At 70.1% G+C, this 17,213-nt stretch overlaps 1 protein-coding gene across 1 annotated transcript; it reads right to left on the bottom strand.

The window, feature by feature from the left end:
• Positions 1-2,429: 2,429 nt before the first annotated feature.
• On the bottom strand, positions 2,430-15,598 carry SMC1A (structural maintenance of chromosomes 1A). The gene is made up of 25 exons (XM_068924083.1): positions 15,303-15,598; positions 14,247-14,435; positions 14,048-14,160; positions 13,770-13,973; positions 13,449-13,687; positions 13,116-13,374; positions 12,901-13,041; positions 12,744-12,826; positions 11,463-11,670; positions 11,159-11,344; positions 10,792-10,971; positions 10,554-10,700; positions 9,928-10,065; positions 9,503-9,619; positions 9,289-9,395; positions 9,066-9,207; positions 8,849-8,994; positions 8,607-8,760; positions 8,282-8,392; positions 7,577-7,733; positions 7,340-7,494; positions 5,643-5,794; positions 5,461-5,530; positions 2,940-3,050; positions 2,430-2,693 (listed from the first exon to the last, which is right to left on the bottom strand). Exons 1-25 carry the CDS (start codon positions 15,409-15,411, stop codon positions 2,610-2,612), a joined length of 3,702 nt encoding a protein of 1,233 aa, XP_068780184.1. The 5' UTR covers positions 15,412-15,598; the 3' UTR covers positions 2,430-2,609.
• Positions 15,599-17,213: the final 1,615 nt, after the last annotated feature.

The following is a 17,213-nucleotide window of genomic DNA, read 5'->3' as shown; positions in this document are numbered from 1 at the left end:
CCCCTCCCCCCCCCGCCCCGCGCGCTGCGCCACCGCCCCCCCCCTCCCCGACGCGGGGGGGGGGTTGGGGGGGGGGACCCAGGCGTCCGGGTGTGTGTGTGTGTGAGGGGTTAATTAACGGGATTAATTAACGGGGAGGGGGGGGCGCGTTGTCCTCCCCCCCCCCCCGCCGCGCTCTCTCCCCGCCCCCCCCCCCCCCGCGCGCCGCCCCCGCCCGCGGCGGAGCGGCCCCGCGGCGTCGCCATGGCGACGGGCCGCAAAGAGCCGCGCGCTGATTGGGGGGCGCGCGCCGCACCGGGAGGGCGGGGGGGGGGGGGGCCGCGCGGGGGGGGGGGGCGGCCCCTATGGACCCTATGTCCCCCTGGTCCCCCCCCCACACCGTGTGGGGGGCCTGTAGCCCCCATATTACCCCCCCACGTGGCCCCGGGGGGGGCCTATAGCCCCCTATACGGCCCCCCCCACCTGGCCCGGGGGGCCCTATAGCCCCTATATGGCCCCTTCACCTCCATACACCCCCCTTGTGGCTCCAGGAGGCCCTATAGCCCCTATATGGCTCCTCCACCTCCACACACCCCCCCCCATACAGCCCCAGGGGGCCCTATAGCCCCTATATGGCCCCCACCCATGTGGCCCCGGGAGGCCCTATAGCCCCTATATGGCCCCTTCACCTCCATACACCCCCCATGTGGCTCCAGGAGGCCCTATAGCCCATATATGGCCCCCACCCATGTGGCCCTGGGAGGCCCTATAGCCCCTATATGGCCCCCTTCACCTCCGCACACTCCCCCAAGTGCCCTGGGGGGCCCTATAGCCCCTATACGGCCCCCCACGTGGCCCTGGGGAGCCCTATAGCCCCTATATGGCCCCCTTCACCTCCACACACTCCCCCACGTGGCCCTGGGGGGGACCTATAGCCCCCATACGGCCCCCCCACGTGACCCTGGGGGGCCCTGTAACCCCTATACGGCCTCCCCATCTCCATACACCTCCCTCACATGGCTCCGGGGGGGATCTATAGCACCTATACGGCCCCCTCACCTCCACACCCCCCCCATACAGCCCTGGGGGGGCCCTACAGCCCCTATATGGCCCCCACCTCCATACACCCCCCCCACGTGGCTCCAGGAGGCCCTATAGCCCCTATACGGCCCCCACCACGTGGCCCTGGGGGGGGCCCTGTAACCCTATACGGCCCCCCCACCTCCATACACCCCCTCCCCATATGGTTCTGGCAGGGATCTATAGCCCCTATACAGCCCTCCCACCTCTGTACACCCCCCATACAGCCCCGGGGGAGGCCCTATGGTCCCTATATGGCCCCCCACCTCCATACACTCCCCCCACATGGCCTCAGGAGGCCCTATAGCCCCTGTAGGGCCCCCCCACCTCCATACACCCCTCATACAGCCCCTCCATATGGCCCCAGGGAGGCCTATAGCCCGTGTACAGCCCCCTCACATCCCCCTACAGCTCTCATACAGCCCCCCCACCTCTATACATCCCTGGTGCGGGGCTCTATGGCTCCTATAAAGCCCCACAGGGATCTCTACAGCCCCCCTATAGCCTGTGGGGCTATAGGCCTGCGCTGCAGCCCCCCCCCCCAGGTCCGTACAGCCCCTATGGTGCCAAGGGGTCACTAGGACCCACGTAGGACCCCATGGGGGTCCATATGGCCCTCCTGTATAGCCTGAGGGGGCTCTATAGCCCCACGAGCATTGGCATAACCCCTGTAGCCCCCCCCCCCACGTCTATATGGTCCTATAGTTATAGCCTGGGTGTTGGTACAGTCCTGTAAGGCCCCACAGGGATCCCTATGCCCTCTATAGAGCCTGAGGGGGTCACTATGGCCCCTGTAGGGCCCCATGGGGGTCCATAGAGCCCCTATAGAGCCTGAGGAGGGTCCCTACAGCCCCATAGGGGTCCACAGAGCCCCTATAGAGCCTGATGGGGGTCCATACAGCCTCATAGGGCCCCGTGGGGGTCCATGCAGCCTCTATAGAGCCTGAGGGGGGTCCATACAGCCCCATAGGGGTCCATAGAGCCCCTATAGAGCCTGAGGGGGGTCCATACAGGCTCATAGGGCCCCGTGGGGGTCCACAGAGCCCCTATAGAGCCTGAGGGGGGTCCATACAGCCCCATAGGGGTCCATAGAGCCCCTATAGAGCCTGAGGGGGGGTCCATACAGCCCCATAGGGCCCCGTGGGGGTCCATGCAGCTCCTGTAGAGCCTGAGGGGGGTCCATACAGCCCCATAGGGCCCCGTGGGGGTCCATGCAGCCCCTATAGAGCCTGAGGGGGGTCCTACAGCCCCATAGGGCCCCGTGGGGGCCCATGCAGCCCCTATAGGGCCAGGGAGGTCCGTACACCCCTATAAGGCCCCGAGGGAAGGGGAAGCCCCCCCGCCCCCCCCCCCCGAACACTCGAGTCGCCGTAGGGGGGAATCAAAATCCTTTATTGTCTCGTCACCGAACAGCACAGAAACGACAGTAAAACGGGTCCCGGGGGGGGGGTGGGGGGGGGGCCTCGCCCGCTCCCCCGCTGCCGCGGCAACATGATCCGGGGGGGGCCGGGGGGGGGGGCACACGGGGGAGCGGGACCCCGGCGTCCGGGTCACTGCTCGTTGGGGTTGGGGTTGGCGTCGGGGTACTTGGTGAGGTCGAAGGTCAGCACCTTGCTGATGACGCAGTCGCCTTGCTGGGGGGGGGCGGGCGGGGGTAAATCGCCAGCACCCCCCCCCCGGGGTATTCACCCACCTCCCCGGGTATTTACCCCCCTAGGGTATTTACCCCTGGTGCATTAACCCCCCCTCCCCAGGCGTTTAAAGCCTCCTTGGAGGCGTTTACCCGGTTGGGGCTGTGAGCCCCCGGGGTGCCGCCCCGCGCAGCGGGTGTTTCCCCGGCCGGGGGGGTATTTACCCGGCAGAGGGGGGTATTTACCCACCTCGGGGTAGACGCCGATGAGGCTCTGCGCCTTGGTGTAGAACTCCTCCTTGAGGGAGATGACGATGGCCTGGAAGTTGGCGGCCGACTGCTCCTTGATGTAGTTGGCCACCTGCGGGGGGGTGGGGGGTCAGCGCCCCGGGCTTGGCCCCCAAACCGCCCCCGGGGACCCCCCAAACCGCCCCCGGGGACCCCAAACCGCCCCCGGGGACCCCAAAACACCCTGGAAAACCCCAAACCGCCCCCGGGGACCCCAAACCGCCCCTGGGGACCCCCCAAACCGCCCACGGGGACCCCAAAACACCCTGGAAACCCCCAAACCACCCCCGGGGACCCCAAACCGCCCCCGGGGACCCCAAACCGCCCTGGAAACCGCCAAACCGCCCCCAGGGACCCCAAACCGCCCACGGGGACCCCTCAAACCGCCCCCGGGGACCCCAAAACACCCTGGAAACCCCCAAACCGCCCACGGGGACCCCAAACCGCCCCCGGGGACCCCAAAACACCCTGGGAACCCCCAAACCACCCCCAGGGACCCCAAACCGCCCACGGGGACCCCCCAAACCGCCCACGGGGACCCCAAAACACCCTGGAAACCCCCAAACCGCCCCCGGGGACCCCCCAAACCGCCCACGGGGACCCCAAAACACCCTGGAAACCCCCAAACCGCCCCCGGGGACCCCAAACCGCCCCCGGGGACCCCAAAACACCCTGGAAACCCCCAAACCGCCCCCGGGGACCCCCCAAACTGCCCCCGGGGATCCCCCAAACCACCCCCGGGGACCCCAAAACACCCTGGAAACCCCCAAACCGCCCCCGGGGACCCCAAACCGCCCCCGGGGACCCCCCAAACCGCCCACGGGGACCCCAAACCGCCCCCGGGGACCCCAAACCGCCCCCGGGGACCCCCCAAACCGCCCCCGGGGACCCCAAAACACCCTGGAAACCCCCAAACTGCCCCCGGGGACCCCAAACCGCCCCCGGGGACCCCCCAAACCGCCCACAGGGACCCCAAAACACCCTGGAAACCCCCAAACCGCCCCCGGGGACCCCAAACCGCCCCCGGGGACCCCCAAACCGCCCCCGGGGACCCCAAAACACTCCTGGAAACCCCCCAAACCTCCCCCGGGGACCCCAAACTGCCCCTGGGGACCCCCCAAACCACCCACGGGGACCCCAAAACACCCTGGAAACCCCCAAACCGCCCCCGGGGACCACAAACTGCCCCCGGGGACCACAAAACACCCTGGGAACCCCCAAACTGCCCCCAGGGACCCCAAAACACCCTGGAAACCCCCAAACCACCCCCAGGGACCCCAAACTGCCCACGGGGACCCCCAAACTGCCCCCGGGGACCCCAAACCGCCCACGGGGACCCCCCAAACCACCCCGGGGACCCCCCAAAACCACCTCTAGGGAACCCAAAACACCCTGGAAACCCCCATACCGCCCCCAGGGACCCCAAACCACCCCCGGGGACCCCAAAACACCCTGGAAACCCCCAAACCGCCCACAGGGACCCCCCAAACCGCCCCCGGGGACCCCAAAACTACTCCTGGGGACCCAAAACCACCCCGGGGGATCCCCAAATCACTCCTGGAAACCCCCAAACTACCCTCTGAAGCCCCCAAACTGCCCCCGGGGACCCCCAAACCCCTCCTGGGGACCCCCACGCTACACCCAGCAGCTGGGGACCTCAAAACGCCACGCGGGGACGCCAACGCCGTGCCCAGAGCTGCCTCAAGGGACCCCTAAGCCCCCCCCCAGGACACCAAAATGCATCCGGGACCCCAAACTCTCACTCTAGGGGCACCCAAAAACCCTCCCGGGAACCCCCAGATTGCTCCCTAGGGACCCCAGAGCACCCTGGGGAGCCCATGGTCAACCGGAGACCCCCCCCAGGGCCCCCAAACTGCCCCAAGGGAGACCTGACCCCCCCAAAACTGCCCCCAGGGAGCCCCCAAAGTCCCCTAGAGGCCACAGATGCCCCCCAGGACCCCAAAACTGCCCCCAGGGAGCTCCCAAAGTCCCCTGGGGACCCCAAAGTCCCCTGGGGACCCCAAATCCCCCCCAGGACCCCAAAACTGCCCCCAGGGAGCTCCCAAAGTCCCCTGGAGGCCACAGATCCCCCCTAGGACCCCAAAACTGCCCCCAGGGAGCCCCCAAAGTCCCCCCTAGGACCCCAAAACTGCCCCCAGGGAGCCCCCAAAGTCCCCTGGGGACCCCAAATCCCCTCTCAACAACCTGAATCTACCCCCAAAAAGACCTGAACCCCCCCAGGACCCCAAAACTGCCCCCAGGGTGCCCCCAAAGTCCCCCCTAGCACCCCAAAACTGCCCCCAGGGAGCCCCCAAAGTCCCCTGGGGACCCCAAATCCCCTCTCAGCAACCTGAATCTACCCCCAGAGAGACCTGAACCCCCCCCCAGGAGCCCCAAACTGCCCCCAGGAACCTCAAATTCCCCCCCCTTAACCCAAAATCGCCCCCAAGACCCCAACCCCCCCCCCCCAGCCCAGCACCCACCTTGCCGATGTTGGTGTTGTCCAGCGCCGCGTCGATCTCATCCAGGACGAAAAACGGGGCTGGTTTATAGCTGGGGGAGGAAGCGAGAGCCCAGGCGTCCGGGAGAGCCCCCAACCACCCCCCCCCCCCAACCCAGCCAGGGAGCCCAGGCGTCCGGGGGGGCCCCGGCGTCCGGCCCCCACCTGTGGATGGCGAAGAGCAGGGCGAGGGCGGCCACGGTCTTCTCCCCGCCGGAGAGGTTGTCCATGGGCCGGAAGCGCTTGCCCGGGGCCACGCAGTTGTAGTTGATGCCGTCCAGGTAGGGCTCCTCGGGGTTCTCGGGGCCCAGGAAGGCCTGGGGGGGCGGCGGGGGGGTCAGCCCTCGTGCGAGGGGTGGCAGGGGGCGTGCGAGGGGCCCGGGGGCGTTGGGGCGCCCGCGGAGCAGCCCAGCCCGGGCTGAGCTGCCTGCATGAAGCCGCGTGCGAGTGTGCGAGGCCGCGTGCAACTGTGCGAGGCCGCGTGCAATCGTGCGAGGCCACGTGCGAGGAGCAGTAGCGTGTGTGTGATGCTCCCGGGGGCATTAGGGCGCCCGCGGAGCAGCCCAGGCCAAGCTGAGTGGCTCGCACGAGGCTGCATGCGAGCGCGCGAAGCTGCATGCAACTGTGCGAGGCCGCATGCAATCGTGCGAGGCCACGTGCGAGGAGCAGTAGTGGGCGTGCGAAGGTCTTGGGGCTGTTGGGGCGCCCGCGGAGCAGCCCAGGCCAAGCTGAGTGGCTCGCACGAGGCTGCACGCGAGCGTGCGGAGCTGCATGCAACTGTGCGAGGCCACGTGCAATCGTGCGAGGCCACGTGCGAGCGTGCGAGGCCACGTGCGAGGAGCAGTAGCGTGTGCGTGATGGTCCCGGGGGCGTTGGGGCGCCCGCGGAGCAGCCCAGGCCAAGCTGAGTGGCTCGCACGAGGTTGCATGCGAGCGTGCGAGGCCGCGTGCAATCGTGCGAGGCCGCGTGCAATCGTGCGAGGCCGCGTGCAATCGTGCGAGGCCGCGTGCGAGGAGCAGTAGCGTGTGCGTGATGGTCCCGGGGGCGTTGGGGCGCCCGCGGAGCAGCCCAGGCCAAGCTGAGTGGCTCGCACGAGGCTGCATGCGAGCGTGTGAAGCTGCATGCGAGCGTGCGAGGCCGTGTGCAATCGTGCGAGGCCACGTGCGAGCGTGCGAGGCCACGTGCGAGGAGCAGTAGCGTGTGCGTGATGGTCCCGGGGGTGTTGGGGCGCCCGCGGAGCAGCCCAGGCCAAGCTGAGTGGCTCGCACGAGGCTGCATGCGAGCGCGCGAAGCTGCATGCGAGCGTGCGAGGCCGCGTGCAATCGTGCGAGGCCACGTGCGAGGAGCAGTAGTGCGCGTGTGAAGGTCTTGGGGCTGTTGGGGCGCCCGCGGAGCAGCCCAGGCCAAGCTGAGTGGCTCGCACGAGGCTGCATGCGAGCGTGCGAGGCTGCATGCAACTGTGCGAGGCCACGTGCAATCGTGCGAGGCCGCGTGCGAGCGTGCGAGGCCGCGTGCGAGCGTGCGAGGCCACGTGCGAGGAGCAGTAGCGTGTGCGTGATGGTCCCGGGGGCGTTGGGGCGCCCGCGGAGCAGCCCAGGCCAAGCTGAGTGGCTCGCACGAGGCTGCATGCGAGCGTGCGAAGCTGCATGCGAGCGTGCGAGGCCGCGTGCAATCGTGCGAGGCCACGTGCGAGGAGCAGTAGCGTGTGCGTGATGGTCCCGGGGGCGTGGGGGCGCCCGCGGAGCAGCCCAGGCCAGGCTGAGCGGCCCACATAAGGCCGCGCGCGAGCGTCCCCGGGCCGGCCGAGCGCGCGAGGGGCAGGAAGGGGCGCGCGAGGGGCCCGGGCCGAGCGCGGGGGGCACCTGGGCGCTGCTGTTGCGCGACAGCGCCTTGTAGATCTCGTCGATGTTGGTGGCCACGGACTCGAAGCAGGCGTTGAAGCGGTCGAAGCGCTCCTTCTTCATCTGCTCGAAGGCCTGCTTGGCCTTCTTGGCCCGCTTGCGCGCCGCCTCGAACTCTGCGGGGCGGGGGGGGAGTCAGGGGGGCGGGCGGGGGGCGGCCCCCCCCCCCCGAACCCGGGCGGCCCCCCCGGCGCGCACCGTCGGACGTCTCCTGGAACTTGTCGCGCACGCTCTCCAGCTTCTCCATGGCCTTCATGTTGGGGGCGGCGATGCGCTGCAGCACGCTCTGCTGCTCCGTCAGCCGCTGCTGCAGCTGGTTCATCTCCTGCCGGATCTCCTCCTCCGCCTGCGCGTCCTGGGGGGCGGGGCCAGGCCTCGAGGGGGCGGGGCCACCGCGGGCGGGGGCGGAGCAGGGGTGGGGTGGGAGCCCGTGGGGGGCGGAGCCCGTGAGGGTGTGGCCGGTGGGGGGGCGGGGGCTGGAGCAGGGTAGGGGGTGGGGCCTCAGCAGCCAGGCCTGGGAGGGGGTGGGGCTTCGGTGGGGCAGGGGGCGGGGCCTCGGAGGCGAGGGGGCGGGGCTCAGCAGAGCCAGGGCAGGGTCTTGCAGGGAGGGCGGGGCTCAAGGGGAGGGAGGGTGGGGCTTTGGGGGTGGAGCTATGACCTCACGCCACCCCGGGGTGGGGCTCGAGGGGGTGGGGCTTGAGGGGGTGGGGCTTGAGGGGGTGGGGCTTACCATGCTAATGAGCTGGGGGCCACAGCCCCACCGCCCACCCTGGAGAGGGGGGTTATGTGAGGGGGTGGAGCGTTAAGCAAGGGGGAGGAGCCTCAGGCGAAGGGGCGGAGCCTCAGGGGAGGGGGAGGAGCCTCCGGGGAGGGGGCGGGGCTTGCATTAAAGGGCCCGCGCACCTTGAGCTCCTCGGGCAGGTCGCTGTAGTCGATCTCGATGAGCGCCTCGCGGGCGTAGAGGCTGGAGGTGCGCTGCGAGCTGCTCACCGGCTCCTCCCCGGCCGGGCCCCCCTGCGTGGGGGGGCGTGGGGTGGGGTGGGGCGGGGGGCACCCCCGGGCCCCACGGTCCCCGGCGGGCACCCCCCGAGCCCGCTCCCTGCCTTCCCCCGCGGCCTCTCCCACGCCGCGGCCCCCCAACCCCACACTGGGCCCCCCAACCCCACGCCGCGGCCCCCCGACCCCACATCGCACCCCCCGACCCCACGCCGCGGCCCCCCGACCCCACCTCCTCCTGGCTGATGTCGTCCATGGTGCCCTTGGAGAGGGGCAGCTTGATGTCCTGCATCTTGCAGGCCTGCAGCAGGTTGTGGCGGTCGCTGCGCTTCTGCTCCAGCTTCGTCTCGATGGCCGTCACCTCCTTCTGCAGGTGGGTCATCTCCCTGCCAAAGCCGCCGGGGGGGGACGGGGGGGGCGGGCTCAGCCTGTGGCCCCGCCCCTCCAGGCCCCACCCACCCCGCCCCGCCTCACTTGTTGGCCCCGCCCAGCTTCTTGCGGATCTCGTCCATCTCGTGGTTCTTGTCGTTCACCTCCGACTTCTTGGCCAGGTGCTGGTTCTTGAGGTCCTGCAGCTGCGCCATCGTCTCGTCGATGATCTTCATGTGCCGCTGCTCCTCCTGCGGGCGTGGCCGGGGGTTAGCCCCGCCTCCCCGGCCCCGCCCCGGCCCCGCCCCCCGGCCCCACCCACCTTCTTGAGCTTCTCGATCTCGGCCTCGTCCTTGCGCACGCCCTGCTCCCACATGAGCACCTTCTCCTGGTCCTCCCGCAGCTGGTTGCGCTCGAAGTCCAGCTGGATGCCCAGGCGCGTCTTCTGGTTCTCGAACTCCAGCCTGCCGCAACAGCGGCGGGCTCAGCGGGGCCGCCCCCCGGCCCCCCCCCCCAAGGGCGGCCCGGCCCCCCCCCGGCCCCACCTCTTCTTGGCGATCTCGTTCTGCCGCTTGACCTTCTCCTCCTCGAACTCGCGGATGTTCCTCACGCCGATCTCGCGGCAGAACTCCTCGAAGACCTCGTCCTCCACCTGGGGGGCACGGCCGGCCGTCAGCCCCCCCCCGCCCCCCGCCGGCCCTCCTCGAACGCCGCGGCCTCCGCGGCGACCCCCCCCCACCCCGCCAGCCCCCGTCCCACCTGGTTCATCTTCTCCTTGAGGTCCTTCATCTCCCGCTCCCGGCCCTGGATGATTCGCTTGATGTCGTTGATCCGGGGCCCAAAATTGGCCAATTCGCTCTCCAGCTTCGATTTTTCCTGCCAGAGGGGGTCGAGACGGGGGTCGGCGCGTGCCAGGGACCCCCCCCCCCGCCTCCGGTGGGCACCCCGGCGCCGTGCGGAGCCCCTCCCGGGCCCTACGGCCCCACAGCACCTGCAGCAACCTACAGGATCCTCGCAGCACCCTGTGCGAGTTACAGCTCCCGGCACAGCGCCGAAACCCCACCGCGCGTTCCCTACGACAGCTGCTCGGCGCTCGTACTCGAGGGGGTCTACGCCCCAAAAAACGCGGGAACCGCCCCAGCTACCCGCAGCTGGCGCAGCCCCCAGCGCGCCCCGGGCGGCACCTGGAGGTTGAGGGCGAGGTGCCGGGTCTTGGTCTGCTCCAGGTCGCTCTGCGAGTACTTGAGCCGCATCTGGAGGCCGTGGGCCTGCGACTGGACCTGGCGCAGCTCGGCCTCCTTCCGCTTCGCCTTCATCTGCTCCTGCGGGCCGGAAGGGGGCAGGCGGTGAGGGGCCGGCCGGGGGCAACGGCCCGCCCCGGGGGGGTCGCGGCGCGACAAAAAAGAGGCGGGTTCGGGGTCTTTAACGCCTCTGCGACGCCTGGGACAAAAGAAAGGCCCGGCTCCGGCTTCCGCCCGGCCCCTGGACGCCCAGGGAGGGCCCAAAGGATCCCTGGAGCGCTCGCGGAGGGGAAACGCGCGTTCCTGGAATCCGCGCGGCCCCCAAAACGCCTGCACGCAGGGAAAACGCGGGGCTTTAAGCTCGGCCGCGAGCCTGCGCGGCCGGTTCGGAGACGCGCCAGGACGCCCGTGAAACGCAAAAGACGACTTTGCGCGGTCGGGGCAGCGCTCCGGGCGAAGGCAACGGCTGCGGGACGGGCAGAGCGGGGAGCCTCGGGGCCGAGAGGAGGAAGGGCCGCGCTGGGGCTCGGCGAGGCCGCCGCCCCCCCTTGAGCTCCTCGGTCCCCCACCTTGAGCTCCTCGGTCAGCCGCTCCTTCTTCTCCTTGAGCTTGTCCACGGCCTTCTCGTCCCAGCGCCGGGCCTTGGCCTTGAGGTCGCTGGCGCCCCCCGAGATCACCCCCGACTTCTGGAAGAGGGTGCCGTCCAGCGCCACCGTCTGCGGCCGGGGAGAAGAGGGTGAAGCGGCGGCCGGGGCCGGGGCCGGGCCGGCGGCCCCCGAGGGGGCCGGGCGGCCGGGGAGCCCCCACCTTGTGGCGCTGGTGGCCCCCGAAGGCGATGCGCCGGGCGTCCTCCACGTTGTCGCACACCAGGGCGTTGCCGCAGGCGTACTGCAGCGCCTTCTTGATGTGGGGCGGCTCGTAGCGGATCACGTCGATCACCAGCTTCGCCCCCTTCAGCTCCCGCAGCTTCTCGTCCGTGGGCTTCACCTGCGGCCCCGGGGGTTCAACGCGGCCCCCCCCTTCCCCACAGCCCCGGGAGGACCCTGAAACGGGGCCCCCCTGAGCCCCGACGCCCCCAGGAAGAGCCTCAGCCCCGAGGGATTCCCCCCCCCGCCGCCAACGTCCCTAGAGCCCCCCGGGGGTCTCCAAGGGTCCCCGCGCGCCCGGGTCCCACCTCCAGGTAGTCGAGGGGCAGGAAGGTCTCGGGCTCGCCCCGCTGCTCCTTGATGTACTGGATGCAGTCGCGGCCCGTCTTCTCCGAGTCCACGATGATGGCGTCCATGTTCTTGCCCAGCACCTTGGTCACGGCGATCTGGTACTTCTTCTGCGTGGGCTGGCACAGGTCGATGAGGCGCCCGTACTGGGGGGAGGCGGCGGGGGGTCAGCGGGCCCGGGGTGGGGGGCACGTTTGGGGGCCAGGCAGGCAGGTTGGGGGGCAAGCTCCGGGGCCGGGGGAGCCCCGGGGCTCGCGGCCGCACCACGGAGCCGGGGTAGAGGCGCTTGATGCTGTCCATGATCTCGGCCTTGCGCTGCTGGCGGCTGCTCTCCTGGCGGTCGATGCGGGCGTCCCCCAGCTGCTCCATCACCTGGTTGAGCTCCTTGTTGATCTCGTCGATGCGGCGCTTGGCCAGCTCCACCTCCTCCGTCAGCTCGCCCTCCAGGCGCTTCTGCTCCTCCAGCGACTGCCTGCGGGCGCGCGGGGGGCACCTCGGGGGCTGCCCGGGCACGGGGGGCACCCGAGCCCTAGGGCAGCCCCCTGGGGGCGCAGGGACACCTCGGGGACGGCCCTAGGGGGCACAGGTGTGGGGCACAGGGATGGGGGATGCCTCAAGGACCTCCCCAGGAGCACAGAGCTGGGGACACGGGGACGGGGGACACCTCAAGACCGCAGAGATGGGGACAGGGGACACCTCAGGAACCACCCTAGGAGCACACAGATGGGGACAGGGGGATGGGGGACATCTCAGGAACCATCCTAGGAGCACACAGATGGGGACAGGGGGATGGGGGACACCTCAGGAACCACCCTAGGAGCACACAGATGGGGACAGGGGGATGGGGGACATCTCAGGAACCATCCTAGGAGCACACAGATGGGGACAGGGGAATGGGGGACACCTCAGGAACCACCCTAGGAGCACACAGATGGGGACAGGGGGATGGGGGACACCTCAAGGACCACCCTAGGAGCACAGAGATGGGGACACGGGGACGGGGGACACCTCAAGGACCAGCCTAGGAGCACACAGATGGGGACAGGGGGATGGGGGACACCTCAAGGACCAGCCTAGGAGCGCAGAGATGGGGACGGGGGATGGGGGACACCTCAGGAACCACCCTAGGAGCACACAGATGGGGACAGGGGGATGGGGGACACCTCAAGGACCACCCTAGGAGCGCACAGATGGGGACAGGGGGATGGGGGACACCTCAAGGACCACCCTAGGAGCACACAGATGGGGACAGGGGGATGGGGGACACCTCAAGGACCACCCTAGGAGCACACAGATGGGGACAGGGGAATGGGGGACACCTCAAGGACCACCCTAGGAGCACACAGATGGGGACAGGGGGATGGGGGACACCTCAAGGACCACCCTAGGAGCACACAGATGGGGACGGGAGGGCAAAGAACAGCTCAGGGACCGCTCCAAGGACACACAGACGGGGACAGGGGGACGGGGGACACCGCAGGGACCACCCCAGGGACGCCGAGATGGGGACGCGGGGAGGCAGACGCCTCGGGGACGACCGCTCACTTGCTGGTGGCGATGTACTCCTCCAGCTTCTCGATGCGCTTCTGGTTCTCCTCGATCTCCCGCAGCTTCTGCTTGATCTTGGCCTGGGGCGGAGGGGGGTGAGGGGCGGCCGCGGGGGGCGGGAGCGCCCGCGGCGGGGCCGGGGAGCCCCACTCACCTCCGTCTCCACTTTCTTCCTCTCCTCCAGGTCCAGCCGGTCCTGGTCGGCCTTCTGGTCGCGGTTGAACTTCTCGAGCTCCTGGGCCAGCGTGGCGGCCCGCTTGCTGGCCTCCTCCTTCAGCCGGTGGTACTTCTTCACCTGGGGGGCGGCGCGGCGGCTCAGCGGCGGCCCCGGCGGCGCCCCGAGCCGCCCGGCCCCGGCCCCGGCCCCACCTGGTTCTCCTCCAGCGTGAGGTCGCGGCCCTGGCTCTGGCTCTCCTCCTCCATGCGCTCCTCGAACTCCTGCCGGGCCTTCTCCACCGAGAGCATCTCCTTCTCCAGCTCGTCCATGTCGCCCTTGCGCTTCTTGTACTGCTTCTGCGCGTTCTGCAGCGACTTCTTGGCCGCCTCCAGCTTCTTGATCTTGTGCGACGTGTTCTCCTTGGCCTTGATGTACTGCGGCCGCTTCTGGTTCAGCTCCGAGTCCTTCTCCCTTGGGGCGAGGGCGGGCTGAGGGCGGCCCCGGGGCCGGGCTCGCCCCCGGCGCCTCCCGGCCCCGCCACCTACTTGATCTCCTTCTCGATCTGCTGCTGCTCCCGCATCATCTTGCCCAGCTCCTTCTTGCGGTCCTTGAGCTCGTCCTCCACCCGGTCCATGCGCTTCTTGTCCTTGTCGATCTCCCGGTTCTTCAGGCCCAGCTCCTTGTTGAGCTTCTCGATCTCGGCCTCGTTGTGGTAGAGCTTGAAGAGCTGCAGCTGCACCTGGGCCCGCACCACCTCGTCCTTCAGCCGCTGGTACCGGTCCGCCTGGCGGGGGCGAGAAACGGCCGTGGGGACCCCGCCGGCGCGACGCGCCCCGCCGCCCCCCACCCCGCCGCCGCCGCCCCACCTCCTCCTTCTCCTGCTTGGCCTCCTTGCGCTCGGCGGCGATGTTCTTCTTGCGGTGGTAGTTGAACTGCGTGTCCTCCTCCGCCTTCACCATCTCCTTCTTGCGCTTGTCGTACTCCTGCGCCAGCTCCCCCGAGCGGCTGATCTCCTCGAAGAGCGCCGTGCGCTCCTTGGGGTTCTTCATGGCGATGGACTCCACGGCGCCCTGCGGCGGGGCGTCAGCGCCGGGACCCCCCCGCCCCAGCCCGGCCGGGACCCCCTGCCCCCCCCACCCCCCACCTGGAAGACGAGGAAGTTCCTGGCCTTGATGAGGATGCCGAGCTTCTCCAGCTCCTCGCTGTACTCGCTCAGCTGCACCACCCGGTTGTTGATCTTGTACTCGGAGGAGCTGCCTGCGGCGGCGGCGGGCGGCGGTGAGGGCGGCCCGGCGTCCGTCCGTCCGTCCGTCCGTCCCCCCCACCCGGCGCCCCCCACGCACCCACGATGACGCGGGCGAAGGTGCGGTCCTCGGCGCCCTCCTCCGAGTACACCATGCTGACGAAGGCCCGGCTGGCGGCCGGCTTGCCCACGGGCGCCCCGTGGATCAGGTCCCGCAGCGTCTTCACCCGCAGGTTGCTCGTCTTCTCGCCCAGCACGAAGCTGATGGCGTCCATCAGGTTCGACTTGCCTGCGGGAAGTGAGGGGGGGGGTGGGGGGGAGGCGGCGCACGGCATTGTGGGAGAGCAGGGGGCAGCCGGGCCCCTGCGCCGCGGGACGAGCGAGAGCGCGGTGCATCCTGGGAAGGCCGAAGGGCCCCGCAAGGCATCATGGGACACCTGAAAGGCTCCCCGGTGCATCGTGGGAAGGCCGAAGGGGCCCACAAGGCATCATGGGATGCCTGAAAGGCCCCACAGTGCATCCTGGGAGGACCAAAGGGCCCCGCAAGGCATCATGGGACACCTGAAAGGCCCCACAGTGCATCCTGGGAGGACCAAAGGGCCCCGCAAGGCATCATGGGACACCTGAAAGGCTCCCCGGTGCATCCTGGGAAGGCCGAAGGGCCCCGCAAGGCATCATGGGACGCCTGAAAGGCCCCGCAGTGCATCCTGGGAAGGCCGAAGGGCCCCACAAAGCATCATGGGACACCTGAAAGGCTCCCCGGTGCATCCTGGGAAGGCCGAAGGGGCCCACAGGGCATCATGGGATGCCCGCAGCACCCTGCGGTGCATCCTGGGAAGGCCGAAGGGCCCCGCAAGGCATCATGGGACACCTGAAAGGCCCCGCAGTGCATCCTGGGAAGGCCGAAGGGGCCCACAGGGCATCATGGGATGCCCGCAGCACCCCGCGGTGCATCCTGGGATGCCCAAACAGGCCCACAGAGCATCCTGGGACACTCGAAGGGCCCCGCGGTGCATCCTGGGAAGGCCGAGGCGAGAGGGCGAGGCTGCAGGTGCATTGTGGGATAGCGGGGGCAGCCGGGCCACCGCCGGGGCACGCGGAGCGTCCTGGGAGCGGGCGCAAAGCACCACGGGATAGCGGAGGGCGGGGGTCTCACCGGAGCCGTTGGGGCCGATGATGGCGGTGAAGCGGCGGAAGGGCCCGATGATCTGCCGCCCCTTGTAGGACTTGAAGTTCTCGATCTCGATGAGCTTGAGGAAGCCCATGATGGCGGCGGCGGGAGCCGGCGGGGAACCGGGCCGCTACGGGAGCCCGGAGGGCGGGAAACGGGGCGGCTACGGCAGCCGGGGGGGGACACGGGGACCGCGGCAGCCGCGCGCGCGCGCGCCAAGGCCGGCACCGCCCCGCGCCGCGCTCTCGCGAGAACACCCGCTCCTCCCCCCCTCCCCCTCCCACCACCTCGCACCCGCTACGCCATTGGCCGCCGCCGCCGCGCCGCGCGGGCGCTGATAGGCTCCCGCCGCCGCCGCTCTCCCCCCGCCGCCCCGCCCCTCGCGCCGCGTCAGCCGTCGGGTGGAGGCGGGGGGGGGGGGAGAGCGGCGGCGCGGTTTGCATACGGAGCCCCGCCCCCGGCGCAGGCGGATTGGCCGCGCGGGGGGTGCTCATTTGCATGGGGCGGGGCCCGGGTTGGGAGAGGGGAGGGGGGAGCGCGTCTCCATGGCAACGGGAGGGCGCCGGGCCGAGGGGGAACGTCGGGGGAGGGGGCAAAGGGCAAAGGTCAGGGGGGCAAAGGGCAAAGGTCGAGGGGCAGAGGCCTACGGGTTGAGCCATGTTTATTGGTGCGATGCGGGCCCGTGCAAGCCCCGCCCCCTCGTGCGAGCGGCCCCGGTGGCCGCGGTGGCCATGGTGGCCGTGGTGGTGGTCGTGGTGGCTGCGGTGGTGGTCGTGGTGGCCATGGTGGTGGCTGTGGTGGTCGTGGTGGCCGTGGTGGTGGTCGTGGTGGCTGCGGTGGTGGCCATGGTGGCTGTGGTGGTGGCTGTGGTGGCCATGGTGACTGCGGTGGTGGTCGTGGTGGCTGCGGTGGTGGCCGTGGTGGCCATGGTGGTGGCTGTGGTGGTCATGGTGGCTGCGGTGGTGGTCGTGGTGGCCATGGTGGTGGCCATGGTGGCCATGGTGGTGGCTGTGGTGGTCGTGGTGGCTGCGGTGGTGGTCGTGGTGGCTGTGGTGGTGGTCGTGGTGGCTGCGGTGGTGGTCGTGGTGGCCGTGGTGGTGGCCGTGGTGGCCATGGTGGTGGCCGTGGTGGCTGTGGTGGCCGTGGTGGTGGTCGTGGTGGCTGCGGTGGTGGTCGTGGTGGCTGCAATGGTGGCCATGGTGGCCATGGTGGTGGCCGTGGTGGTCGTGGTGGCTGCGGTGGTGGTCGTGGTGGCTGCAATGGTGGCCATGGTGGCCATGGTGGTGGCTGTGGTGGTTGTGGTGGCTGTGGTGGTGGCCGTGGTGGCCGTGGTGGTGGTCGTGGTGGCTGTGGTGGTGGCCGTGGTGGCCATGGTGGTGGCTGTGGTGGTCGTGGTGGCTGCGGTGGTGGCCGTGGTGGCCATGGTGACTGCGGTGGTGGTCGTGGTGGCTGCGGTGGTGGTCGTGGTGGCCATGGTGGTGGCCATGGTGGCCGTGGTGGTGGTCGTGGTGGCTGTGGTGGTGGCCGTGGTGGCTGCGGTGGTGGCCATGGTGGCTGTGGTGGTGGCTGTGGTGGCCATGGTGACTGCGGTGGTGGTCGTGGTGGCCGTGGTGGTGGCCGTGGTGGCCATGGTGGTGGCCGTGGTGGCTGTGGTGGCTGTGGTGGTGGTCGTGGTGGCTGCAATGGTGGCCATGGTGGCCATGGTGGTGGCCGTGGTGGCCGTGGTGGTGGTTGTGGTGGCCATGGTGGCTGTCGTGGAGGCCATGGTGGCCGTGGCGGTGGCTGCGGTGGTGGCCGTGGTGACCGTGGTGACCATGGTGATGGCCATGGTGGTGGCTGTGGTGGCCGTGGTGGTGGCCACGGTGGCCGTGGTGACCATGGTGGCTGTCGTGGTGG

The sequence above is a fragment of the Struthio camelus genome, chromosome 38 (assembly GCF_040807025.1).
Source record: "Struthio camelus isolate bStrCam1 chromosome 38, bStrCam1.hap1, whole genome shotgun sequence".
Classification (NCBI taxonomy): domain Eukaryota; kingdom Metazoa; phylum Chordata; class Aves; order Struthioniformes; family Struthionidae; genus Struthio; species Struthio camelus.
The sequence above is the reverse complement of the archived record's forward strand: the minus strand, read 5'-3'. Positions and strand labels throughout refer to the sequence as shown.

What these genes read in the sequence shown, in the direction of transcription:
- SMC1A (XM_068924083.1), bottom strand. Translation starts at nt 15,411, where the DNA reads ATGGGCTTCCTCAAGCTCATCGAGATCGAGAACTTCAAGTCCTACAAG. An exon ending in CTTCGCCCGCGTCATCGTGG is followed by an intron (nt 14,161 to 14,246) that starts GTGCGTGGGGGG and finishes CCGCCGCCGCAG; the next exon opens with GCAGCTCCTCCGAGTACAAG. An exon ending in ACAACACCAACATCGGCAAG is followed by an intron (nt 3,051 to 5,460) that starts GTGGGTGCTGGG and finishes ACCCCCCCGCAG; the next exon opens with GTGGCCAACTACATCAAGGA.